The 27,982-nt window shown below is 41.4% G+C and overlaps 1 protein-coding gene across 6 annotated transcripts in view; it reads left to right on the top strand.

The window, feature by feature from the left end:
* ESR1 (estrogen receptor 1) overlaps window positions 1-27,982 on the top strand; it is a 374,345-nt gene that overhangs the window by 308,034 nt on the left and 38,329 nt on the right. For all 6 annotated transcript variants that reach the window (XM_072767773.1, XM_072767754.1, XM_072767765.1 and 3 more), the window contains exon 7: window positions 26,397-26,530. In XM_072767773.1, coding sequence (XP_072623874.1) covers window positions 26,397-26,530 — 134 coding nt within the window. The remainder of the gene's footprint in view (window positions 1-26,396; window positions 26,531-27,982) is intronic.

The following is a 27,982-nucleotide window of genomic DNA, read 5'->3' as shown; positions in this document are numbered from 1 at the left end:
AACAAAACACAGAGGCCAGAACATTGCCCTTCATGGTAAGGATGATGATAAAGACACATTTACCCATAAAGGACACACAGATCATCTCTCATTTCTTTCCTGAAAATGCCAGTACACATGACTCTGCTTGGAGTAGAACAGGTTCACCTGGCCTTTGAGGTCACATAGATGGTTTTGAGCCTTGCTGTTAATAAGACTCAGTGAAGTTTTCTTAATTTTTATTTGTTTCTAATAAACATTCATGAGCTATTACCTTTACCTGTCTTACACTGCATTACTTTTAAAAAAAGCCACAGAGTTAACCCTTTTAAGAGAAAATAAGGTAAGTCTTCAGTGTGATGGTCATTCTAGAGTATTTGTCATCCTCATGGTTTATAATGTGCTCTCCTACGCATTCTCTCATTTATCCTTAGAAGAGCTCTGTGTGGATATAAAGATAGACATTATAACTGGGGGAATATGTGATTTATAGCTGTTAAGGTATCTACCTATGACTGCAAGACTGGTCTGTGGCAGGAATCAAGACTCTTCATTCCAACGTCAGTGCTTTTTCATTGCACCATGCATAAGTGGTATTGACTGTTAATATCAACATTTTCCTAGGCATTAGGAATAGAGAGAAAAATAAGATACAAACCTATCCTCTGAGTGCCTATTATCTACTGAGGGGAAAAGGACAGTTACATGAATATATAAGGCTTAATGTGTCAATAAAAAGTAGACAAGTACCAAATGAGGGGGAGACGTAATAAGTGAGTCTGTGGGTATGCCAGTAGTCCAGGCCTAATCATACGAAAGGTGGCACAGGAGAATAGATGGCAAAGCACAAAAGTTATTTACTGTGGGCAAATGAACGGCCCTCTCCCAGGGCAGAGGAAGAAGATAAAATTTTGTGGAATATTCAATCTATGGATCTAGTACCCAGCTTCCGAGTCTTATTCCCAGGACAGACACTGTGCACTTGATCATTGAACACACTTTGGAACCTTTGAGAAGAGAGTTGTGGGTATCTTCATAGTCTTAGCACAGCAGTAGCTTGGAGATCAATGAGGACATGGTTCTCCACACTATTGTTCAGATACATAGATCTACATGTGTGAGGAGGGTCCCAGAGAGACCTTTTAGGAGGGTTGAGCCTGGGATAGGGCACAATAAAGGGTAAAGGCCATGGATATGAGCCCAGCTGGTGAAGGGAATGGTTGTAGAGGGGCCATTCTGTGTGATGCCGGAGAGCCCAGGCTCTGGAGCCAGACTGCAGACTGGCTTCCAACTGCTTGTGAATTGGAGCAGTTGCTTAACTTCAATTTCTTTTTTCTGTAATCATAGTATCTTTGTCATGGAGCTTGATAAGGATTCTATGAGTGGATGTCAAGTGCTTGGACCACACTTGTTAGCACACAGTAAGAAGAGAATAAATGTTAGCTTTTATGGCTATTATGTCACTATTGTTAGGTCCATAGTGGAGCTGAATTGCATCATGGCCTAATCTATGAGATTTTGTTGGTACTAAGGAAAGAGTAACAATCTTAGTAAGTGTGGTCACCAAAAATGGAGCTAAGTAATTCAAGAGAATGAGTAAATAATTTTCCCTTTTTTGCAAATGTTAGTAAATCTGCAGAATGTTGTTTCTATGAGGTATGATTTTGGGGACTTACTTCATTTGCACTTACAAAGTCACTGAATCATTATTTAAGAACTGAAATAGCTTTAGAGACTTAGGGTGGTGCTCTTCAAACTGCCTGCTGTGAGTCTTTCCAAGGAGATGACTAAGGGGTGGCCTGGAAGGAAGGAAGCAAGGAGTGGGTCTGTGGGACATGCTCACAGTTCTTCCAAAGCAGATGCACTTTATTCTGTTTTATAGTTGGAGTATCACATATTTTATTTAATAAGGGCACCACTTTAAAAAATGGTTTGAATACCGTTGATTGGTTCAGCCTGTTGTTTACAGATGAAATAGCATTTCAGAAAGGTTAAGAATTTGCCCAAGGTTGCACAGCCATTTACTGACAGAGCAGGGGGCCAAGAACACAAGTCCACTTTTCCTGATACAGTGCTCTTTACTATTTACATGGTACTACCTATTGCTACACAGTGCAAGATTACTACATTTTTCAGATTTTAGCAAAATCGAAAGGAAAATTCAAAAATATACTTTTCCTAGTTCCTAAATGTGAGAACTATGTATGAGAAGCAACTGCCAATAATTTGGCAGACACATATCCACTGCCCCCATCACACTGTTTTCAGTATCACTTGTAGGTATGTTTGTTCCATGTCCAAATTTTTATTTGATGAAAACTTAGATTTAGAAACATTACATGAAGTTATTAGAAAATAGAAATTATAAGGTAAACACTAGGCAAGGATTGTTGACAATAAAAAAAGACAAAAAGGATGAAGGAAGCAAAAGAACACCACAAGAATGACAAGCAGTAAAGAAAGATATGTTCAATGAAACAGAATTGTTTCAAATGTGAGCTCAGAAGTTCTGGTATCTTCTGTTGACTCTGTTCATGGGCCTGGTTTGTGAACTGGCTTCAAGCCCTTTTTTGCTTAATGATTGCAGTTCCAATTTCATTATGAAAAGCCTGCGATTTTAAGAGGAAGATAGTGCTCAGGTCACTTCTGAGTCTACTTTTTAAACTCAAGTTTCTTGGATTGTTTGGCAAAATGGTTTGCGTTTGTTGGTCTTCCTTACTGGATTTCAAAGCCAGAACAGTGCATCCTAACTTTAAAACTAACACTAAAATAACTACCTTGTTCTATTTCTTATTCTAATGAAAAATACAAAACATTTCTTTTCTAAAAATGGAGTCTGGATCACCTTAAACCGTCCTATACTCAGTTCCATGCCACCTGCTCAAGGACAAGCTAGCAAAGATGGCCTTCTACCAATTCTCCTGCTGTTCCCTTTTAATTCCTAAAAGCACTTATCACAATAGGAAATTATCTTATATGTATTTATTTGTGTGTTATCTGCCTCTGCCACTTGAATGGAAGCTTCAGGAAAGTAGAGGGCTTTGATTAACTTGCAAAGTGCTTGACATGGAATAAGAGCTTGATAAATCCCATTGAATGAGTGACTAGGATCCCTGTGAGAATTCTAGGTCATTGGTTTAGTTATCGGAATTTCAACACTCTCTATTGAATAGTGTCATTTGTCTTGAAGGATGGTGAATGGATTAAGATATTATGTTTTTTTAAAAAGTTTTTATTTATTTATTTATGAGAGACACACACAGAGAGAGAGAGAGAGAGAGAGGCAGAGACACAGGCAGAGGGAGAAGCAGGCTCCATGCAAGGAGCCTGACGTGGGACTTGATCCCGGATCCCCAGGATCACGCTCTGGGATGAAGGTGGCGCTAAACTGCTGAGCCACCCGGGCTGCCCAAGATTTTATGTTAAAATAAAGAAAGAAAAACATTGTGTTTTCTTAGGCCCTTCAATGGCCATGACTGATTGTAATTTGTGTATTTTGTTTGGTTTTTGCGTGCATAAGAACTTTTGCAATTGGGATGGCCAGGTTAAGCAATGTGAATTTTATTTTCTTCCTGCTATAAGGACATGGGGGAATTTCCTCCCCCTCCCCACCCCCCGTGAGTCTCATCTTTGGAAAACACAAATCTCAGTCACCCTTCTCTTAAATTCTTTCAGGAATTCTCATGAAAGTGCCATGGCCTCTCTTGGCCTGGGGATGAAGACCACCTTGCTGATCAAAGCCTGAGGCCCTGTTTCTATGGCTGCTTCTTCAGTCTCATCCAGGACCACTTGTGTCTGGGACCTCCGAGTTCCAGAGTTTCAAAATGTTGACTTTCTCTTAGTTTCTCAAACTTATCAAGCATTTTCTTGCTTCCAAAATCTACACACAAGTCTCTCTCCTTAGTACACTCTTGCCAGTTCTTGTTCTAACTGCTAGTTGTGCAGGCTCCAGATTAAATGTCGCCTCCCCAGAGCGGCCTTTTCTGATACCCACAGTCCCCTTATCTCACATAGTTCCCCAGTTAAGCTCTCTCATCTGACCCCATACTCTTCCTTCTTGGCATTTATCACAATGAATAGTTTTATTTTATTGTTTGTGTATGTGTGTTTGTGTTCAGTATCTGTCTACCTGACCAGACTGTATACTACAAGAGGGCAGTGGTCTGCTCATTGTTATACCCTCAACACCTATGCGGGGCCTCCAATGGTAGATTCTGACTCAATAAATATTTACTGAATGAATAAAAAAATACATGAATAAAATTGATCTTTGAGTGTTTAGTGTCTAGCACAGAGTATAACATATATAAGGGACTCAAAAAATAGTGCACAACTAAAATTGGATTAATGATGATGTGAGGTGTTAATTGTATTTTCTCTATGAAGAAACAATGAATGGCTTATCCAAAACAGAAACCCTGTTCTCACATCCAGACGTAGCACACCTTCTGTGTTCATTGGTTTTCCGTCACTCCCAGTAACAGGACCTGATCCTCTAAGTACAGTGGAGAACAACTACTCAATCATTTTGTTTGTATAATTCCAAAACATCCAACTGAAAAGTGAATAACTGAGGCATCCTTTTTTATGTTTTACATACTTGATGTAGGTATCTTAAAAGATTGATTGAATCTCTTTTAGCTGGGTATTTGAATAGACACAACCATTAGAAAATTTTTTCCCCCTGGGGACCTCCTTTACCTCTTAAACTGTACACGCTGAACAAGCAAACTCAAGTGGATCATTGTCTATAAAAGTACAGAATTCCATCTCCTTTTGACAAACCATTCAAACCCAGAAGTGTGTTTTACACGTTCTGACAGAAGCATCTGTGATTACCAACTCTAACCTCCTTTCTCGCCACTTTAGCATCCAAAAGTATATGAAAAGAGTGCATGTTAAGGCTTGTTCTATTTATTAGAAAATATCTCTTGGCTTAAAAACTCTTTTGACTATCAGCCTCCTGATGTGAGAAAAGTAAATAGCAAAGAGTTGCCCGGAGTCTTACTCCTGTGTAACAGCTTAATAAAGATAATTGGACATTAGATGACTAAGGTTGGAAGCTAATATCCAGACATGTCTCACAGATAGGTCAAGCTAAGGTTTCCTATATAATTTTCATGATAGCCATTTGCAATGTTATGAACAAAGAGGGTCTGAATCTTTTTAGGTGAATAATAAGTATATCAATTATCTGTACCCTGTCACCAGGATTGAAGGTAGGCTCCCAACCATGTTTGCAAAGCTGGAGCCCACCTCAGGGACTGGCATAAAGAGGGAGGAGGAGGGAGTGAGAGTCCTCCAAGTCCTGTGTTGGGGCATGGGTAGGGGGCATGGATATGGCCTTCATTCTGGAAGGGGTTGGGTATGGAGTTAGGTGTGTGTGTGTAGCTTAGTAACTATTAGTAGCCACTTCTACACTTCCATCATCAGCGAGTTAATACCTCAGCAAGGCAACTGTGAAGGAGAATGACTTTTTCCTTGAGCTAAAAATATCCTGAGGACACTGTGAGGAAAATACTTACCCCTTTCTTTGATTACAATGAGCATGTCTTCTTTACGCTAAATGGATCTTGTTGGCTTTTCCCTCATTTTCAATGGAAGTCCATTTACTGGACACTGATGTTGTGTCAAATGGTTGTGTGTCAAATGAAAACAGCAACAGTGACAAAGCTAAATATGAATTTAAGCTAGGAAAGGCAGAGAGCTAAAAACTTTCTTTTAAGAATCACATTTCCTAACTTCTTCAACAAGGTCTGCTTCACTTGAAATGTGGCTTCTGAGAACTTTACATTTCTAGAATGCTGCTAAATTGCTCCGTGCATTGATTCTTCAAACACTCAGTGAAGATAGCCCTGGCTTTCGGTCTCATAGCAACTCTTCTCAAGAAAATGGACCCAAATTCATTTCCTCTTGAAGTCCAATCCTTCTCTGAGTCATATACAACATGGTTTTTAGCTCCCTTTCTCAGAATCACTCCAAGAGGATGATCTTTTGGCCATTTTCCTAAGATTTGCCTTATTGATTGTCATTTTATTCCATTTTCTCCCATAATTCTCTACCTAAACAGTACCTTTTTTAAGAGGATTGACATATTTTGCTAGTTATTATCATGTTTTTAGCTCTATTTCCTTGACATATAGCCTGTGATAGTTAAAGTTCACTAACATATAAAGCACCGAGTTTGGCCCAACTCCACAAGGTTCACATTGACAGGTACACAAAGGGAAGGCTGGGAATGAGAGAGGAAAGCTCTCTTCCCAGTGAATTTGCTGGGCCCTATTCTTGTAGCCTTCAGATCATTGCACTTGTTCAGAATAGTTATACAAGGAAAAGACCTCATACTTGGGAGGTCTTTGAAGAGTCTGAAACAAATGAGCCCTGGGAAATTTTTTTAAAAAGATATTTTGTCAATTCTTTATCAACTGCTCAATATTGTGCTTTGTTATAACAACAGAAGCATTGGTCTCAGTGTTTGTAAGGGTCTACAATCCAGTTATTTGGTTTCTTTTCTACTTAAGGAGATGCCACCCCCTGGAAACTCTACCACCAGCAGCATCATAAATTGGAAACTCCCTTTCCAGAGTATATTCTCTGTAGCTCCTACTTCCTCTCCCCTTATTCCTATTGGACTGATTTTTTATCTTTGACACTTAATACCTCCTATTCTTTGATTACAGTCTTCTGATTTCATTTTCCTCCTGGTCTATCCTAAACCTCATTATGAATAACTGCAAAACTACCCTCCAGAATCTCTGCCCCCTCCACTTTTCTCCATGCTTCCAGAGTCAGTCTTCTTACTTTGAACCCCATCCACCATATGCTTGCTTCCCTTTCATCCCCAGGCTACTCAACAGTGCTAGAAAAAGCCAAGATGCCATCATAATTGGGACTCAATCCATGCTTATCTTCCTTGACTTCTCTAACCTACTATGCAGAGATTATTCGGTACTTCCTGACACCTTCCTCCCTGGTTCTTTTTCATCTTCCCCACTAGTCCTCTTATGTGTCTTGCACAGACTCATCTTCTTTTATTTATTATAAATAAGTAAATAGATAGATGATAGATAGATAGATAGATAGATAGATGATAGATTTTTAAAAATTTTATTCATTTGAGAGAGACAGAAAAAGTGCAAGCAAGAGGAGAAACAGAGGGAGAGGGAGAAGCTGACTCCTTGTTGAGCAGGGAGGCTGATGTAGGGCTCTATCCCAGGACTTAGAGATTATGACCCAAGCCAAAGGGCAGACATTCAACCATCTATGTCACTCAGGCACCCCTCATCTTCCTTTTAGGCAATATCCCCCCACCATGCCATCTGCTCCTCTCTCTCCCCACTCAGACACCCTCCAGTGGCAGCTCCCAGAGCTGAATCTCCAGACTTAAAGGTTTTTCTGAGCTCCAGGTCTCTGAGATCTATTAGGGTGGCCTCTCCCACATATGGCTTCCTGTTTTTACTATCATAGCACCTAGTTTTTTCCTCCCTTTGTACCACTAATTAAAATTTTATCAAATTGCTCCTTTTTTCTTCTTTTTCTTTTTAACTGTCTGCCTCCCAAGTAGACTATAAGTTCTTTTGAGGCAGGCACATTCCTGTCTTGCTCATTATTATGTTCTTACTACCCAACATGGGCATGTAGTTGGTACTCGATAAATTCATTGAATGTAGAACAATGTACACAGCAGGTATGAGCAAAGCATGGCCTATGGGCCAAATCTACTCTGCTACTATTTGTAAATAAGTTTTATTGGGACAGAGTCTTGCTCATTAGTTGTATATTGTCATTGGCTGCTTTCACCATAAAAAATATTGAGTCAATGCAACAGAGACTATATTGCCCATAAAATCTAAAATATTTACCCTCTGGTCTTAAACATTAAGCATCTGCTGGTCACTAATATAAGGGATACTCTCAGAGCACAAAGGAAGAGTGTATAACACAGCAAAGAATGGTAGACTGTCAGGGAAGTCTTCCCAGAAGAGGAGATACCTATCTAAGCCTTGAAAGATGAGAAAGAGATATCCAAGGACAAAAAGGGGTGAGGTGGGGATAACAATCAAAATATCACAAGCAAATGCTTTGGATCATCTGCACATGACCTGCAGCATGAATTGCAAGGCAGGCAGTAAGAAATGGACTTGAGAAGACTGGACAATGGTAAGAAATCCAAGGACATTTTTTTTTTTTAAGATTTTGTTTATCCAGAAAGAGAGAGAGAGAGAGCATGAGCAAGTGGGGGCGGGGACAGAGGGAGAGGGAGAGAGAGAGAGAAAACCTCAAGCAGACTTTGCACTGAACGAGGAGCCCAACTTGGGGCTCGATCTCATGACCCCCCCTTTGGTTCATGACCTGAGCCAGAACCAAGAGTTGTACTCTTAACTGTCTGAACCATCCAGGGGCCACTCCAAGGGCATTCTTAAGCTTCACCCAACCCCAGGGCCCTCACAGCATTGACACTTTCCTCTCATGTCCCAAAGTGTCCAACCTCAATCTACCTTCTCTATTTTCTGCAACTAATATCACTTCTTATTTACTAAACAATTTGAAGTAGTATTATTTCTAACCATAACTGCAGAGTTTCTCTGTTTTCACATTATTTCTTCTCTTATTCTTTCTTCAGTTAAAAAAAACACATTCCTTCTCCTGCAATGATCTTAAGTCTGCACTCCTTCATTTTCCATGTCTCTCTCCTTCCATCTCTGCCACCTATCCTATGGCATGCCTTCTCCTGGCCACCTTGAAACTTTCAACATTGTAGTCTCTCTTGTCCTGCCACTTCTGTGCCCACTTCTTTTGACTGGTTCAACTTTGGCTCCCAGCCAGAGATGTTTCACTCCTATTTCCTACCTCTGCTTCTTTCTTCTGTCTCTCCAGCTGTCTGTCTATATTTCTCTCTCTCTCTCTCTCTCTCTCTCTCTCTCTCTCTCTCTCTCTCCTCTCTGTGATGAGCTCACTCCCTTTCCCAGTTTTATTATTTAAAAAAAATTTTTGGATTTATTTATTATTTGATGGGGGGGAAGGGGCAGAAGGGGAGGGAGAGAATCCATAAGCAGACTTCCTGCTGAGCATGGAACCTGATGTAAGCTCAATCCCAGGACCTGAGATCATGACCTGAGCTGAAATCAAGAGTTGGATGCTTAACTAACTGAGCCACCCAAGTACCACCCCTTTTCCAGTTTTAACCGTCTCTATTCAGATACCTCAAAAATCTCTATTTCCAGACATTTTTTTCCTAAAGATTTTATTTATTCATGAGACACACACACACACACACAGAGAGAGACAGAGAGAGAGAGAGAGGGACAGAGACACAGGCAGAGGGAGAACCAGGCCCCATGCAGGGAGCCCGAGTGGGACTTGATCCCGGGTCTCCAGGATCACACCCTGGGCTGAAGGCGGCGCCAAACCGCTGAGCCAACCGGGGCTGCCCTTTTCAGACATTTTCATGCTCTGTTTGGGGCAGTGTAAATTAGCACAACTTTTTTGGAAGGCATTTTGGCAATATTTGTTAGAATTGTATTTTTTTTACTGCTTGACTCTGATATTACAATTATCAGTTTTTTCTATACACTTTGGCAAGTGTGGAACCTATGTGTGCAAGCATGATAATTGCACATTGTTATTGTTTATTGTAGCTAAAAATGAAGAACAATATAAATGCCCATCAGTAGGGAAGCACTTAAATTAATATGAATATAGTAAAATACTAGGCACTCATTTAAAAGGTGAGATACATTTTGATGTGTTGTTTTGTAGATGCCCACTATTAGAAGTGGAAAAAACTAGTCCAAATTCACATATTTAATCCTGGCCTCTTTCCCAAGTTCCAGACATACATTTTCAGTTTTCTGCATGTCATCTCTACTTAGATAGTCTTAAGAAATTTTAAGTTCAATATTTTTTTTCTTCTACTGGCATATGACAAATCCTTGGAATTTCTTTATTTCTGCTAATTTTTCTATTTCTTTCATCATCTTTCCAGTCATTCTGGCATACAATTTCAAAGATGCCTTTAAATTCCTCTTTTCTTTGCCCAACACTGTAGATCAGTCACCCAAATATGTTGATCTTTCTTGCAGAAGTTTTCCAAAATATCCCTTCTTTATCCTCGTAACCGTGGTCACAGTCTTGTGCCTTCTCTTCCTTCCTTTTTTTTTTTTTTAATTAACTTTTATTGGTGTTCAATTTACCAACATACAGAAAAACACCCAGTGCTCATCCCGTCAAGTGTCCATCTCAGTGCCCGTCACCCATTCCCCTCCAACACCCGCCCTCCTCCCCTTCCACCACCCCTAGTTCATTTCTCCGAGTTAGGAGTCTTTATGTTCTGTCTCCCTTCCTGATATTTCCCAACATTTCTTTTCCCTTCCTTTATATTCCCTCTCACTATTATTCATATTCCCCAAATGAATGAGAACATACACTGTTTGTCCTTCTCCGATTGACTTATTTCACTCAGCATAATACCCTCCAGTTCCATCCACGTTGAAGCAAATGGTGGGTATTTGTCGTTTCTAATTGCTGAGTAATATTCCATTGTATACATAAACCACATCTCCTTTATCCATTCATCTTTCGATGAACACCGAGGCTCCTTCCACAGTTTGGCTATTGTGGCCATTGCTGATAGAAACATCGGGGTGCAGGTGTCCCGACGTTTCATTGCATCTGAATCTTTGGGGTAAATCCCCAACAGTGCAATTGCTGGGTCGTAGGGCAGGTCTATTTTTAACTCTTTGAGGAACCTCCACACAGTTTTCCAGAGTGGCTGCACCAGTTCACAGTCCCACCAACAGTGTAAGAGGGTTCCCTTTTCTCCGCATCCTCTCCAACATTTGTTGTTTCCTGCCTTGTTAATTTTCCCCATTCTCACTGGTGTGAGGTGGTATCTCATTGTGGTTTTGATTTGTATTTCCCTGATGTCAAGTGATGCAGAGCATTTTCTCATGTGCTTGTTGGCCATGTCCATGTCTTCCTCTGTGAGATTTCTCTTCTTGTCTTTTGCCCATCTCATGATTGGATTGTTTGTTTCTTTGGTGTTGAGTTTAATAAGTTCTTTATAGATTTTGGAAACTAGCCCTTTATCTGATAGGTCATTTGCAAATATCTTCTCCCATTCTGTAGGTTGTCTTTTAGTTTTGTTGACTGTATCCTTTGCTGTGCAAAAGCTTCTTATCTTGATGAAGTCCCAATAGTTCATTTTTGCTTTTGTTTCCTTTGCCTTTGTGGATGTATCTTGCAAGAAGTTACTGTGGCCAAGTTCAAAAAGGGTGTTGCCTGTGTTCTCCTCTAGGATTTTGATGGAATCTTGTCTCACATTTAGATCTCTCACCATTTTGAGTTTATCTTTGTGTATGGTGAAAGAGAGTGGTCCAGTTTCATTCTTCTGCATGTGGATGTCCAATTTTCCCAGCACCATTTATTGAAGAGACTGTCTTTCTTCCAATGGATAGTCTTTCCTCCTTTATCGAATATTAGATGACCGTACATTTCAGGGTCCACTTCTGGGTTCTCTATTCTGTTCCATTGATCTATGTGTCTGTTTTTGTGCCAGTACCACACTGTCTTGATGACCACAGCTTTGTAGTACAACCTGAAATCTGGCATTGTGATGCCCCCAGCTATGGTTTTCTTTTTTAAAATTCCTCTGGCTATTCGGGGTCTTTTCTGATTCCACACAAATCTTAAAATAATTTGTTCTAACTCTCTGAAGAAAGTCCATGGTATTTTGATAGGGATTGCATTAAACGTGTAAATTGCCCTGGGTAACATTGACATTTTTACAATATTAATTCTCCCAATCCATGAGCATGGAATATTTTTCCATCTCTTTGTGTCTTCCTCAATTTCTTTCAGAAGTGTTCTATAGTTTTTAGGGTATAGATCTTTTACCTCTTTGGTTAGGTTTATTCCTAGGTATCTTATGCTTTTGGGTGCAATTGTAAATGGGATTGACTCCTTAATTTCTCTTTCTTCAGTCTCATTGTTAGTGTATAGAAATGCCATTGATTTCTGGGCATTGATTTTGTATCCTGCCACGCTACCAAATTGCTGTATGAGTTCTAGCAATCTTGGGGTGGAGGCTTTTGGGTTTTCTAGGTAGAGTATCATGTCATCGGTGAAGAGGGAGAGTTTTACTTCTTCTTTGCCAATTTGAATGCCTTTAATGTCTTTTTGTTGTCTGATTGCTGAGGCGAGGACTTCCAGAACTATGTTGAACAGCAGTGGTGAGAGTGGACATCCCTGTCTTGTTCCTGATCTTAGGGGAAAGGCTCCCAGTGCTTCCCCATTGAGAATGATATTTGCTGTGGGCTTTTCGTAAATGGCTTTTAAGGTGTCGAGGAAAGTTCCCTCTATCCCAATACTCTGAAGGGTTTTGATCAGGAATGGATGCTGTATTTTGTCAAATGCTTTCTCTGCATCTAATGAGAGTATCATATGGTTCTTGGTTTTTCTCTTGCTGATATGATGAATCACATTGATGGTTTTACGAGTGTTGAACCAGCCTTGTGTCCCAGGGATAAATCCTACTTGGTCATGGTGAATAATTTTCTTAATGTGTTGTTGGATCCTATTGGCTAGTATCTTGTTGAGAATTTTTGCATCCATGTTCATCAGGGATATTGGTCTGTAATTCTCCTTTTTGGTGGGGTCTTTGTCTGGTTTCGGAATTAAGGTGATGCTGGCCTCATAGAATGAATTTGGAAGTACTCCATCTCTTTCTATCTTTCCAAACAACTTTAGTAGAATAGGTATGATTTCTTCTTTAAACGTTTGATAGAATTCCCCTGGGAAGCCATCTGGCCCTGGACTCTTGTGTCTTGGGAGGTTTTTGATGACTGCTTCAATTTCCTCCCTGGTTATTGGCCTGTTCAGGTTTTCTATTTCTTCCTGCTCCAGTTTTGGTAGTTTGTGGCTTTCCAGGAATGCGTCCATTTCTTCTAGATTTCCTAATTTATTGGCGTACAGCTGTTCATAATATGTTTTTAAAATCGTTTGTATTTCCTTGGTGTTGGTAGTGATGTCCCCTTTCTCATTCATGATTTTATTAATTTGAGTCTTCTCTCTCTTCTTTTTAATAAGGTTGGCTAATGGTTTATCTATCTTATTAATTCTTTCAAAGAACCAACTCCTGGTTCTGTTGATCTGTTCCACAGTTCTTTTGGTCTCGATATCATTGAGTTCTGCTCGAATTTTAATTAACTGTCTTTTTCTGCTGGGGGTGGGGTCTATTTGTTGCTTTTTCTCTAGTTCCTTTATGTGTAAGGTGAGCTTTTGAATTTGAGATCTTTCCAGTTTTTGAATGGATGCTTGTATTGCGATGTATTTCCCCCTCAGGACTGCTTTTGCTGCATCCCAAAGATTTTGAACGGTTGTATCTTCATTCTCATTAGTTTCCATGAATCTTTTTAATTCTTCCTTAATTTCCTGGTTGACCTTTTCATCTTTTAGCAGGATGGTCCTTAACCTCCACGTGTTTGTGGTCCTTCCATACTTCTTGTTGTGATTAAGTTCTAATTTCAAGGTATTATGGTCTGAGAATATACAGGGGACTATCCCGATCTTTTGGTATCGGTTCAGACCCGATTTGTGACCCAGTATGTGGTCTATTCTGGAGAAAGTTCCATGTGCACTTGAGAAGAATGTGTATTCAGTTGAGTTTGGATGTAAAGTTCTGTAGATATCTGTGAAATCCATCTGGTCCAGTGTATCATTTAAAGCTCTCGTTTCTTTGGAGATGTTGTGCTTAGAAGACCTATCCAGGGTAGAAAGAGCTAGATTGAAGTCACCAAGTATAAGTGTATTATTATCAAGGTATTTCTTGAGTTTGGTTATTAATTGGTTTAAATATTTGGCAGCTCTCACATTCGGGGCATATATATTGAGGATTGTTAAGTCCTCTTGTTGGATAGATCCTTTGAGTATGAGATAGTGTCCCTCTTCATCTCTCACTATAGTCTTTGGGGTAAATTTTAATTTATCTGATATAAGGATGGCAACCCCTGCTTTCTTTTGAGGACCATTTGAATGGTAAATGGTTCTCCAACCTTTTATTTTCAGGTTGTAGGTGTCCTTCTGTCTAAAATGAGTCTCTTGCAGACAGCAAATAGATGGGTCCTGCTTTTTTATCCAGTCTGAAACCCTGCGCCTTTTGATGGGGTCATTAAGCCCGTTCACGTTCAGAGTTACTATTGATAGATATGAGTTTAGTGTCATCATATCTATTCAGTCCTTGTTTTTGTGGATTGTTCCACTGAACTTCTTCTTAAAGGGGAATTTTAAGAGTCCCCCCTAAAATTTCTTGCAGAGCTGGTTTGGAGGTTACATATTCTTTCAGTTCCTGCCTGTCTTGGAAGCTCTTTATCTCTCCTTCCATTTTGAATGAAAGCCTTGCTGGGTAAAGTATTCTTGGTTGCATGTTCTTTTCATTTAGGACCCTGAATATATCCTGCCAGCCCTTTCTGGCCTGCCAGGTCTCTGTGGAGAGGTCTGCTGTTACCCTAATATTCCTCCCCATAAAAGTCAGGGACTTTTTTTCTCTTGCTGCTTTAAGGATCTTCTCCTTATCTTTGGAATTTGCAAGCTTCACTATTAAATGTCGAGGTGTTGAACGGTTTTTGTTGATTTTAGGGGGGGATCTCTCTATTTCCTGGATCTGAATGCCTGTTTCCCTTCCCAGATTAGGAAAGTTTTCAGCTACGATTTGTTCAAATACATATTCTGGCCCTCTGGCCCTTTCAGCGCCCTCAGGAACCCCAATTAAACGTAGGTTTTTCTTCCTCAGGCTGTCATTTATTTCCCTTAATCTATCCTCATGATCTTTTAATTGCTTGTCTCTTTTTTCCTCAGTTTCCCTCTTTGCCATCAACTTGTCTTCTATGTCACTCACTCGTTCTTCCACCTCGTTAACCCTCGTCGTTAGGACTTCTAGCTTGGATTGCATCTCATTTAATTGATTTTTAATTTCTGCCTGATTGGATCTAAATTCTGCAGTCATGAAGTCTCTTGAGTCCTTTATGGTTTTTTCTAGAGCCACCAGTAGCTGTAAAATAGTGCTTCTGAATTGGCTTTCTGACATTGAATTGTAATCCATATTTTGTAACTCTGTGGGAGAGTGGGCTGTCTGATTCTTTTTTTTGAGGTGAGGTTTTCCTTCTAGTCATTTTGCTCAGTGCAGAGTGGCCAAAAACAAGTTGTATTGGGAAAAGGAGAAAAAGAGAGAGAAGGAAAGAAAAGAGAAAAAGAAAAAAGAGAAAGAAGAAAAAAAAGGGGAAAAAGAGAAGAAAAAGAAAGCAAAAGAAAGGAGAAAAAAGAGAAAAAAAAAAGGGGGGGTGGGGGAAGCAATCAGAAATCAAGAAGAAAGGAAGAAAAAAAAAGCACAAAACAAAACAAAAAAAAAACAAAAACAAAAACAAAAAAACAAAAAACAAAACAAAAAAAAACACGGGGGAGTATCTTCCGATTCTGTGTACTTTAAGTCCCTTGACTTCCCTTGGAACTGGTCCGTCTCGCTGGTCTTCTGGGGGAGGGGCCTGCTGTGCTGATTCTCAGGTGTTAGCACTTGGGGGAGCTGTTCTGCCCCTGCCTGGTGCAGGGCTCAGTGGGGGTTGTTCACCCCGTGAGGCCCCGGGAGGAAGCCACAGTGGCGGGGGCAGCTCTGGGACCCTGGAGTCAGCTCCCGCAGTAGCTCCGGGGCTCTCCGGCTGCAGGGCCTGGGGGCTCCGGGGCGGGGCCGCTGATCTGCTCAGTTCCAGGCAGGAGCGTCCTCGCTGTCCTGGGCCCTCCCGGCCTCTGCCTGTCCCGGGGGGAGGCCGGATCCTGGGCTGTGTCCCGGCGCCCTGTGCTCTGGGGCCTGCGCTGTTGGATTCGCGCTCCCGGCCGCAGCCCCCTCCGCGGAGCCGCCGCCCGAGCCCCTCCGAGCTGTTCCCGGAGCCCCGCAGCCCCCTCCGCGGAGCCGCCGCCCGAGCCCCTCCGAGCTGTTCCCGGAGCCGCGCAGCCCCCTCTGCGGAGCTTCTTCCTCTGCCCGAGCCGCCGCCGCTGAGCTGCTCCCGGAGCCGCGCAGCCCCCTCCGCGGAGCCGCCGCCTGAGCCCCTCCGAGCTGTTCCCGGAGCCGCGCAGCCCCCTCCGCGGAGCCGCCGCCCGAGCCCCTCCGAGCTGCTCCGGGTCCCGCCGAGCGCTGCAGCCCTTAGTGAGCTCGGCGCACTCTCCGGGGCGCAGGTGCCTGTTAGTGTCCCAGGGAGCCCGAGGGCATCCCCGCCTTTCTGGGGATCCTGCTCCAATTCCCCGGGAGGCCTTTCCCCCGGGAAGGTCGGTGCAGCTCCTGCTCCTCCGGGACGGGGCTCTCCTGTCCTGGGGACACTCGCCCCGGCCTCAGCCCGGCTCCTCGCGGGGCCCCTCCCCCTTGGAGGCCTTTTGTTTCTTTATTTCTTTTTTCCCGTCTTCCTACCTTGATAGAAGCGCGAACTCTTCTCACTGGAGCATTCCTGCTGGTCTCTCTTTAAATCTCAGGCCGAATTCGTAGATTTTCAGGATGATTGGATGGTTTTCTAGGTAATTTGTTGAGGACAGGTGACTTGGGGACCCTGCTCTGCCGCCGTCTTGCCCCTCCCCCCCTTCTCTTCCTTCCTTACGCCTGCAGTCTCTTTCCAGACTCTCCTCTCTGCCTTACCCTCCTCTGCACACTGAAGCCAAATTAAATATAACAAAGCACTTATTTGATCATGTCATCCGCTGATAAGCTTTCATGGTCTTTCCTTACATAGTATCTTTTAAGCCTTTTATTAACCATTCCACATGCTGACTAAGTGCTTTCTAAGTCTCTCTCCTTACAAACACCAAACTCTACCAGCTGGATTCCTCATCATTCCGTCATCACTTCCACCTATCAAATTTTACTGATAGCATTTAATCTGCGTGGAATGTTCTTCCTCCTATTCGATCTACCCATGGAGACCTAGATCAAAGGCCATATACTCCTTGACATTTTTCTTAATCATGCCAGTTGGAAGTGATTAAAATCTATAAAGCAAGTTGCCAGAAAATACATTTCTTATATCCTTGTGATCAGTCAGTAGCCATGTTTACAGAAGTTTATCTTTGTATCCTAAGTGTGCCTGTGTGTCAGTGTGACAGGAGTGAGTTGGGGCAGGTAGTAATCAGACTCATCCATCTATTTTATGTTATGGGGTTCAGGCTAGTGGTTACCACAGATATCCATAAATTTTCAGCTGTCAACACATGAAAATTCATTTCTTACTCAGGTCATTGTCCAGTATAGGCATCCTGGGGGGTTATCTTCTCATTCAGAGACCAAGATCCTTCTAACATTTGGTTCTGTCTTTTACTAAGTCCTGGAAATGCTCTTCATTTGGGAAGTAGATGAGGAAGAGGACTGGGAACGGCACACCGGTTTCTTTCCTATTTCACCACAAAAGTGATGTCAGTCACTTCCACTCACTTTTCACTGGGCAAAATCTAGCCACATGGCCACTCTTAACTGCAAGGGATGCTGGGAGATGTGTTTAGGAGGAAATACAGGAGAAAAAGGAAATGTGTTTTGGTGAATATAGCAATATAGCAGTCTTTGTCAGTCTTTACTTCTGGTTACCAAATAGCCATTCCTCCCACACACGGAACACACATTGCTTCTCCCCTAGGGAAACAGGGCAAAGCTCTAGCCATGACTGTGCCCAGCTCCAAGGCCATTCATTGAAAGATTTCTCACTGACATGAAGTCCACTCCATCGAGCATGGATATGACTCCTCCTGGTTTGACAGCCTCACCCCACAAATACACTTAATATCTGGTATTGGGATAAGGGAAAACTCAGTAAAAACTCCCCCTGAGAAAAAAAGGGAGGAGGGAATAGTCAATGTCACTCTTGTGCAGAAATTGTGATGTTCTATTGGGCATAAAGAAGAGGCTTCTATGGGGAGGAGCCTGAAAGTTCTTTGATTAGCCCCTGAATCTGTTCTCTAGAAAAAAGGAGCTTTCCACTGTTTTCCATGTAGTCTGGCTTCACCCTCTGGGAGGCTCTTTCTTTCCATTATTCTTCTTGGCCATATCTGAAGTGAGTGGTGAGAAGCTGGTCCTTCAGGTGAGCTAACCAGTGTTCTCAGCGCTTCCTGCTAGTGCACATCCTGTGCTTGCCTCAGCCCTTTCCCCAACAACTTGTCACAAAAAGAACATTTCAGGGACCTAAACAGGGCAGAATCAGAGTCCAAAAGGATCCTGGGCCCCTGAATGAGAAAGTCGCCTTACCATGAAGATGCCTACATTGGGCAGTGATGAAGAAAGAAAGAACTTGGAGCACCTGGGTGGCTCATTTGGTTGAGCATCTGCCTTTGGCTCAGGTCATGGTCCCAAGGTCCTGAAATTGAGCCCCATGTTGGGCTCCCTCTCCCCCCAACTTGTGCTGTCTCTCACTCTCTCTCAGATAGATAAATAAATATTTTTAAAATTAAAAAAAAAAGAAAAAAAAGAAATTACTCTTGAATTTCTGAACTGAAATGTTAGGATTGGAGGCGGGAAACTCAGAGGCTTTTTAGAGGGGGAAGAGGTGGAGAGGAGTGGGGAGGGGCTGCGGGAGAGAGAGCGAGAATCTCAAGTGACTCTGCACTGAGCATGGTGCCTGACGTAGGGCTCGATCTCATAACCCTGAGATCATTGACCTGAGCTGAAATCAAGAGCCAGAAGCTTAACCAACTGAGCCACCCAGGTGTTCCAAGGCTTTTGTTTTTTAGTTCAGGCTTGTGATTTTTTTTGGCAGTACAACTGTCTCAAAAAAAAAAAAAAAAAAAGTAGGCTTCTATTCTATTTGCTCATCGGTTCTATTTGCTTGTAACTGCAACCGAAGTGCTTTCCCAGTGTCCGTCCTCAAGACTGCTGCTCCTATTTGCTTCTTTCTCCTTTGGCCCCTCCCTCTAGATTTACTGGTGACTCCTTGAGGCTTTTTAAAACAGTGTGTTTGGATGGGGAGGTAACACCCTGTAAGTGTCCCCCTTACCCACCTGAAGTGCTCTGAACACTGAGTTACTTTGTAACCTGAGAAACCTTCTAGATCTTTCCTCATGCACTTAGGTGGCACCTAAGGATCATTCGATCTTTGCCTGAGCTCACCTCTTTGTAACACTTACTAAGGCAGCTGTCGAGTCCACCACACACCGTCACTCTGACTCTCTCCACCCACTTCCCCAGGTACGTGGTCTGCCTTCCAAGTTATTTCAGAGCACAATTTAATCAGATATTTTTGCCATTACCAGATAATGTTGTGACAGAGTCCTCTGGCTTGCTCTATCTGTTTCTTGCTATTTGGCACTGGGGAGCAAATAGTTTTTATGGCACTGACCCACTTCCAGTATGGTTTCTTTGTTGATCCACGTAGGCAAATGGCTGGCTCAAACAGCTGTTACATCCCAATGGATTAATTATTTCTTATTCAACTTACAGTCCACGGTGGGTGATTCTCTCTATACACTCACTCAGGCACACAGTTTAAGTAATTGGTTCAAGGTCACACAATTGATAACTAGATGCACCAGGATTTGAACCCAGGCAGTCAGACACCAAAATCTTAACCACTTTCATCAGCTTTGAGATACAGCCATTCAAATTTTACATCTTTCAAGATGTATTGCTTATAATTTGCCACTTTTGGCATTTTGTTCCACATGCCAATGAGTTGTATATGTAAACCTCTTGATCATACAAATATATATGGAGTCACAGCATTTCAGAGCATGTATTGAGAGCTTTTGTAGCATCAAAGATACAGAAACTCTTTAAATACAACCAAACCTGCCACTGTTGATTTTAAACAGCATCTTAATTTATAGTCTTTTTCCACCCCTAATTGCACTTTCTTTGCAGGACAACTAAATTAAATGTCTTACATTGCTCTCCTGGGTTTTCTGTTTCCATCTGTCAATGTCTTTTCATCCAGAGAGGTGATGGGGTAACTACATTTTGTAAGATTATTTTTGAAGATGTACAAGTGAAGGTTTGATCTGCCTACCAACATTAGGACCCTTTATCTCCCATGTGAAGGACTAAGTACCTAAAAGCTTTCATTTCTACAGAGGAGACACTTCCAGAACATGCCATGAGCAAGTGTTCTTTCAAGTTCTCTTCCTTCTCCCACTACTTAAATGCAAGTGGACTGTATATGAAGAGGGCAAGGAGCAGAACAAGGTTTCTTCATGTGGGGACTCTGAGGTGCTCTGAACGTGGACTGATGCAGTGGGTAGAGGAGCTCATTGTCACAAGCTGTCACATCTCACGATGCGGGGCATGGCTGGTCTGCTTGGTAAACTGCTTCTGGTCTGTGACTATGCTTCCTCTAAAATTAAATTTTGGTCTTTATACCCTACATGTTTCTCTACCTCAGGAGCACCTCATGGATTTAGCCTAATTTTGTCTTATTTTGATAACTTTACTTCCAGATTCTTAGTAATCACCCATTTCTGGTGCTGTTGATTCATGCAGTTAAATGCTCTAGGCTGATTGGGTTCTTGAGGTTAGTAGAGAACATTTCAGCAGGACTTTGAAAATTAAGCCCTGACCCCAGCATGTTAATGACTTTAGTGGACAGTAAAGGATCCTTTGTGTTAGGCAGGTGACAAGTGTCTGTCTACCCTTTGGAGTCCACATAGGTTTGTACCTGATCTGAGGGTGACACATTATCCATTCACTAGCTCACATCGCCAGCCTTTTCACCTATGTGAACAACACTGGTGGGAAACCCACACATGCCACACAACCAGGCAGTTATTTCCAAGAGAGCAACTTTCTAGTGATTTACCAGAAACATCTTCAGAGTCACATATTTTTATTTTATTTTATTTTTTCATTTCATTTCATTTTACTTTATTTTCTATTTTGAGACGGAGGGGGGAGGAGTAGAGGGAAAGGGAGAGATAATCTTAAGCGGGTTCCACACCCAGCGTAGAGTGGGACTCAGGGCCTCCCTCTCACAACCCTGATCACTACCTGAGCCGAAACCAAGAGTCAGACTCTTCACCGACTGAGTCACCCAGGCCCCTCAAAGCACATATTTTTAATTTATTACACAAATAGTGGATTGGCTGAAGTGTTTAGAACAAGTGAGTTTTTCCCATTGAAAGGACAGTGAGTTTAGTCTTATAGAGACATCAGTGTGAAGTTCTTCAGGACTCTCACAGCACTGCTTAGACTATTGCAACTTCACTGGAATGAATGTCCCCAGGGGCCCTCAAAGTTGAGGAGCACTTGTTTGCATGGGAGGTAAGCCCCAGGATCTTCTTATCATAATGTCTCAATGACTTATATTTGATGTCTGCTCCCTTCTCCTCCTCTAAAGGGACACACCCACACACTCACCCTCGCCCTCACACATTCACACACATGCACACACTCACCCTCACACTCATGCACATGCACACACTCATACGCACTCACGCAACACTCATAGACACTCACCCTCACACACTCATGCACAGACTCATAGACACACACGCACATGCACACACTCACCCTCACACACCATGCACATGCACATGTTCATACATACTCACCCTCACACACTCATGTACGTGCACACATGCATACACATTCACCTTCACACACTCCCACTCACACACACCCTCACAGACTTCCACTCACACACACTCACACATACCCTCACACATTCTCACATACTCCCGCTCGTAGCACTCTCGTACAGTCACCCTCACACGGTCATGCACATTCACACACCCTCACACCCTCCCACTCACACACACACTCACGGACACTCCTACTCCCACACCATGAGTTGAGAGCTCTGGCTGGGCGCCCTTGCTGGGGCTCCAGCTCTGGCCCCTACTGGGTGCTGAGGAGCACGTGTGTCTCGTGCTTGGGTGACAACTGCTGATACGAAACGACACAGATGTCCTACGTCCAGGGAGAAGAAGCTGAGAGGGATACACTTCTCATGGGAAAATGTGGGGACTGCTGAGAAGGTGCGAGCAGAAAGGAGAATTGTTAAGGCTCCACTTTCTTGATTACTGAGCTGAACTTTTGCTCACAGCAGGTGAACACAGGCTCCCTCCCACACTGAGATTTCCTCCCCTGCCGGCCTGCAGTCTGTTACGTAAACAGAGACTTTCTACTGAGAAAGGAACATTTCTCTATTTTGGCTATGGGTTGTTATTTTTAAAGCTTCCTCCTCCAAACATTTTCCCCTGTCCTTGTTTATTTTTTCACTAGAAAGAAAATGTGCTCCTTTAAAAAAAAATTTGAGTTCAGGACAAGAAACACTCCATTGTAGTGTGCTGTCCCTGCTTACGGCCAAGTCACCCTTCGGCGTGACCACCGTCTCATCCCCTTGTTGGGCAATGTAGCTTTTAAAGATTCCCCTCCACTTCCATAGAGCTTCCGTGAGCCTGGGTGCCACAGTTGAAGCAGAGGGCTCTGTGGCAGTTGTTTTCTGGATACTTTAGAGAAAAAGGCCAACCTCTCCCTGAACATCTATGTCTCTATTTACCCACCTATCTCATAGTAATTGTTAATATAGCTGCTACGGTGTACCGCGTATCATTCTAAACACTTTACATAAAACCTCATTTACCTTTATCTGAGAAGACTATGGCAATAGCTTCAGTGTAGATGTGGGTCAGATGTGGAGAGGCTGACATTAGTTGTAAGGCTTTCTTTCTATACTTTTTCTGGAGGAATGTAGCTCATAGCCTTGCACCTGCCTTTTCTCTGTGTCTGTCTTGCCTCTGTTTTGGATCTCTTTATGAACAAAGCCCGTGTCTTTCTTCTCTGTACCCTAATGTCTAGCCCAAAGCTTGGTATATAATGGGCAAGTATGAATTAAAATAGGGCAAGAAGGGAAAAAAAAGAAAATCTTGTTGGAATTCTTTCCTGGGAAGTAGGTAATATGGTTTGACTTTCCAGTTTTGGGTCCTAATACCCTCATTTGGACAATGACAAAAATAATATTACCTTAGAGGGCAATTGTAAGAAAGAAAGGGATTCATTGAAAGCACTTAGCATATTTGAAATATGGAATTTTCCATCAGAGTGGAAAAGATGGTTTACTCCACAAGTGGTGTTAAAATGACCTAGCTGCTTGGGACAAATACTAATGCTGAGTTCTATCCCACATGTCATTCGCACAGAATAAATCCTGAACAGTGGGTGCACAGCTTTGGGAATATACTAAAATCCGTTGACTTGTCCACTCAAAATGAGTGAATGATATGATATGTGACTATGTTTCAATACAGTTGTTACAAAAAATAAATCTCAGAAGATGAAAGATTTAAGCATAAAAACATGGAACTATACTAGAGGGAAACATAAGATGATTTTATGTATGTTACTGGAAGGGAAATGACCTTTTCAAGTAAGACATACTATTCTAAACAACACAGTTGGCCAATCGATAATGTAATAATTAAATATTTTGTAGAAGAAAACACCAGAAAAAAAAGAAAAACATGACAAACCAGTAGAAAAGCATTGAATGTATATAGATCAAAGGGCTAACTACTACAATATATAAAAAGCAGTTAAGAATCAATGTGAAAATGCTAATAACCCAACAGCAAAGGATAAGAACAGGTCTCTTAGAGAAAGAGCTTATACCAATATATTCTTCTACCAAAAGCCTATTAGTACAAACTCCTTGGAAGCAGTATTTGAAGTATTTATCAATATTAAAAATGCATAAGTCCTCTGATCTAGCAATTCTACCTCTAGAAAATTTTTATAGCTATTTATACATCTAAAGACCTAAACATAAGAATAGTTATTGCATGAAATATTTGTAACAGCAAATACTTGAAGTCAAACAGAGTGTCAGCTGAAAAAGAAGTGGTTAAAAAAATTTTAGCAATTTGTTCAGTGCAAAACTTATGCTGTTGGAAAGTTATGCAGCTGTTAAAAACAGCTGATGAAGAACTCCAAAATACATTAATTAAAAATAAAACAAAATCCTGGACAATGTGCTTACTGTTCATGTTTTAAATTGTTATATTTTTCACAAATATATGTTTGCACATACATAGGATATTTTAAATTCTTCTTGCCCCCCTCGAAGACAACATGCCCCCAATTCAGCTTGTGAACAGAAAGATCAGTGAATTTCTTTCACATGTATTATCCCATTTAACTTCTGCAACAACCCTATGGAAAAGATACCAATATTTCTTTTTTGAATATTACATATTATGAACCTTCGGGTTTGCTTATTTAGTAGTTGCAACTACCAATGTTAAATTCTTGATGCCAGGGTGCTGTTGCACAGGGAAAAAGGCTAAATTTTTTATAATATAGGACATCCTTTATCACCTAACCTTTTCTTCCTTTCCCAGATTAATCTCTTATCTCTTTCGTACATCTAGCACACTGCTCCATGTTCCTTCACTCTGCTCTTCCTTCCCGTGTTTAAGACCCTCTTCCAGTGATGCTTTCACACTCCTGCTCCATGAAAACCTGCATTTCTTCAACTGTCAACTCAAATGCCACCTACTAGGCAAATCCTTACCTGTCATCTTTGGCAGCGTAAATGGCTCCAGCCCAGCCACCGTCCCTTGCTAGAGTTCCTCCTGTATTTCAAAAGCACTTTATAAAGTCTGTTGGAGCTGATTATATTATTTCAAGGTTTTGAGCATATTTAGAGTAGAGGCTCTGTTTTTATTCCCATAACTACCACAGTGCCTAGAATATAGTAGCAGAATAACACACACTTAGAATAATCATTTATCTGAATCTTAATCATTTTTATTAGGTTGAAGAACTCTATATTTTTTTAAAGTTCTTATTTTAATTCCACTTAGCATACAGTGTTATATTAGTTTCAGGTGTACAAGATAGTGATTCAACAATTCCATACACCACCCGGTGCTCTTCACATCAAGTGCCCTCCTTAATTCCCATCACCAGTTTCCCCCAATCCACCACCCACCTCTCTGCTGGAAGCCATATTTGTCCTCAGTAGTCAAGTGTCTGTTTCTTGGTTTGTCTCTCTTTTTTCCCCTTTGCTCATTTGTTTTTTTTCTTAATGTATTAATGGAATAATATGGTATTTGTCTTTCTCTGGCTGAGAAAGACATTTAGCATTACATTCTTTAGCTCTATCCATGTTGTTGCAGATGACTAAATTCCATTCTTTTTATGGCTGAATAATACTCCATTGTATAACTGTACCACATCTTCTTTATCCATTCATCAAGCAATGGAGGACACTTAAGACCCTTCTATATCTTGGCTATTATAAAAAATGCTGCTCTAAATATAGGGGTGCATGTATCCCTTTAAATACGTGTTTTTTACTTCTTTGGGTAAATACCCAGTAGTGCAATTACTTGTACATAGGGTAGTTCTATTTTTAACTTTTTGAAGAACTTCCATATTATTTCCACAGTGGCTGCACCAGCTTATACCCCCACCAAGAGTTCACAAGTGTTCCTTTTACTCCATATCCTTGCCAACACCTATTGTTGTGTTGTTGATTTTAGCCATTCCAACAGGGATGAAGTAATATCTCATTATGGTTTTGATTTGCATTTCCCTGATGATCTGTGATGTTGAGCATCTTTTCATGTGTCTGTTGGCTGGCTATATGACTTCTCTGGGGAAACATCTGCTGATGTCTTCTACCCACTTTTTAATTGGGTTATTTGTTTTTTGGTTGTTGAATTTGATAAGTTCTTTATATATTTTGAATACTAACCTTTTATTGGATATGTCATTTGCAAATATCTTCACCCATTCAGTAGGTTGTCTTTTAGTTTTGTTGATCATTTCCTTTATTGTGCAGAAGCTTTTTATTTTGATGTAGTTCCAATAGTTTATTTTTGCTTTTGTTTCCCTTGCCTCAGAGGACCTATCTAGAAAAAAGTTGCTAGGCTGATGTCAGAAAAATTACTGCCTGCGTTCACTTTGAAGAACTAGGTATTTAACATGGCAGATTTAGGGATTGGACAATATGTCTCTTCTAAGAATTTGAAATGAAATGTTTTATTGATGGAAAAACTTTTTTTTGTTTCATTTTGCCTTCCAGAATCCAAATGAATGTTCATGTTCCATGAAAAAAATGGGCTACAGTTTTTTTTGTTACAGATTAGGAGCCAGTAGATTTTTATGAATGTGAACATTATCAGGGTCTGGAACCTTTCTGTTCTTTATTTTTTTTTTAAAGATTCATTTATTTGAGAGAGAGAGAGAGAGAGAGAGAGCAGGGAGAGGGGCAGAGGGAAAGAGAGAATTTCAGACAGCCTGCTGAGTGCAGAGCCTGACTAGGAGCTCCCTCCCAGGACCCTGAGATCATGACCTGAGCCAAAATCTGGAGTCGGACACTCAACCAACTAAGCCACCCAGGCACCCCAACTTTTCTGTGCTTTAATACTGTTTTTTTTTTTTCTTTTTATATTCTATGTTTTCATAGGAACCAGGGAAAATGTGTAGAGGGCATGGTGGAGATCTTTGACATGTTGCTGGCTACGTCATCTCGATTTCGTATGATGAATCTCCAGGGCGAGGAGTTTGTGTGCCTCAAATCCATCATTTTGCTTAATTCTGGTGAGTTGATAACATGGAGGAATTTAATGATGGGTTACTGGAAGAAAGATTTATTTGTATTTCAGCCAGATACATACAAGCTATTACAAGGGCATAATCATAAATTGAAAGAAACAACTGATGCACATTTAAATTAGCCTATTGTCATTGTAGATGGCTTATCGAGGTAGAACCTACAGTGGTCAGATGTGGTAAATGAAGAACAAAAATTGGACACTGAGTCAAATGGCTTTTTTGTTGAAATATTTGCATCCCTTTATAGATATTTGGGATGTTTTATTTGATTTATTTATTTTGAGCTGCATAGTTTTACTAAAGTGGCACAGGTGTATAGGCATATATCTTTTGATAGTTGTAGATATCAGAAAGTAAGTAGACCAAGTGACCAATAATATCAAGCTCCAGATCATAAAGAAAAAGGCTTGAGACTGACCATGTCTCTGGTCAAAATGGATTAGGTGACAAATATAATTGGCTCAGAGATAGAAACACCTGATCCTAAAATTGAGACACATAGAGTGCAGGCCCAGCTGAAAAAGAAGTTTTCATTAGGTCTCTGATGACTAATTCAACTGTGCCCTCCTATTGATTCATTTGAGAAAGCTTAGCTGAGCATGGCATCTGGTTAGGGGTTTGTTTTATTTTGTTTGCAGTAAGGTCGGCTATTGTGTAGAGTTTCTCTAGGTCACCCAGATGGAAACCATGGCTCAGCCTGAATTAGCACCACCGTGTTCCTCCTGGCCCTCGGTATTTGGATCTGAGCACTAGATCTCCAGTCTGTGGGACCTGAAGTTAAACAACAGGGTGCCAGCCACACAATAGATGCCTGTAGCCTGGACCTTTACCCCCATCCATGGCCCTCCTTCATGCCTCGGACCTCATTCTCACATAGAAACCCTAGCTATTTTAAAGCCCTGGGCCTGATTTAGAATCTGATACAGTCTCGAATTTCCCAATAGCTGAACTAGAGTTTGTATCAATCCTATGCAGGGAAAATCGGCACTTTCTTCTCTTTTCAGATGTTTTGTCTTTTCCTGATGAACACCAACCCCTGCGCACCTCCCCTACCTGTTTTCAGCTTCCCTTCCACACCAGTGCTAATAACCTACATCGCTTCATGGTTAGAAAGCAATCATTCTCACTTATCAAGTGATAAATGGAAATCTGTACTATTCCACTAGGCAAGGACTGAATTACAGAATGAAGTTACCTGAAAAATGATGTGACCCACACCAAGGAAGTGATTACCACTGCATTCAAGTTTTCTGGTTCTACTCACATGCATTGTGCTTTTCATTTCAGTCATTTGTCCGGTACATTGAAGGGTTCAGATCCCACAATGGCTCTTTATTGGACGAGAGTTCTGGGAGCAGTGCCACTCGGCTGCGCGGCGCCAGGTCCTGAACCTGTTCCTTCTTCAGTGGAGGGCTGGCACATGCTGACAGCTTTCAT

This window comes from Vulpes vulpes, chromosome 1 (assembly GCF_048418805.1).
Source record: "Vulpes vulpes isolate BD-2025 chromosome 1, VulVul3, whole genome shotgun sequence".
NCBI lineage: Eukaryota > Metazoa > Chordata > Mammalia > Carnivora > Canidae > Vulpes > Vulpes vulpes.
The sequence above is the reverse complement of the archived record's forward strand: the minus strand, read 5'-3'. Positions and strand labels throughout refer to the sequence as shown.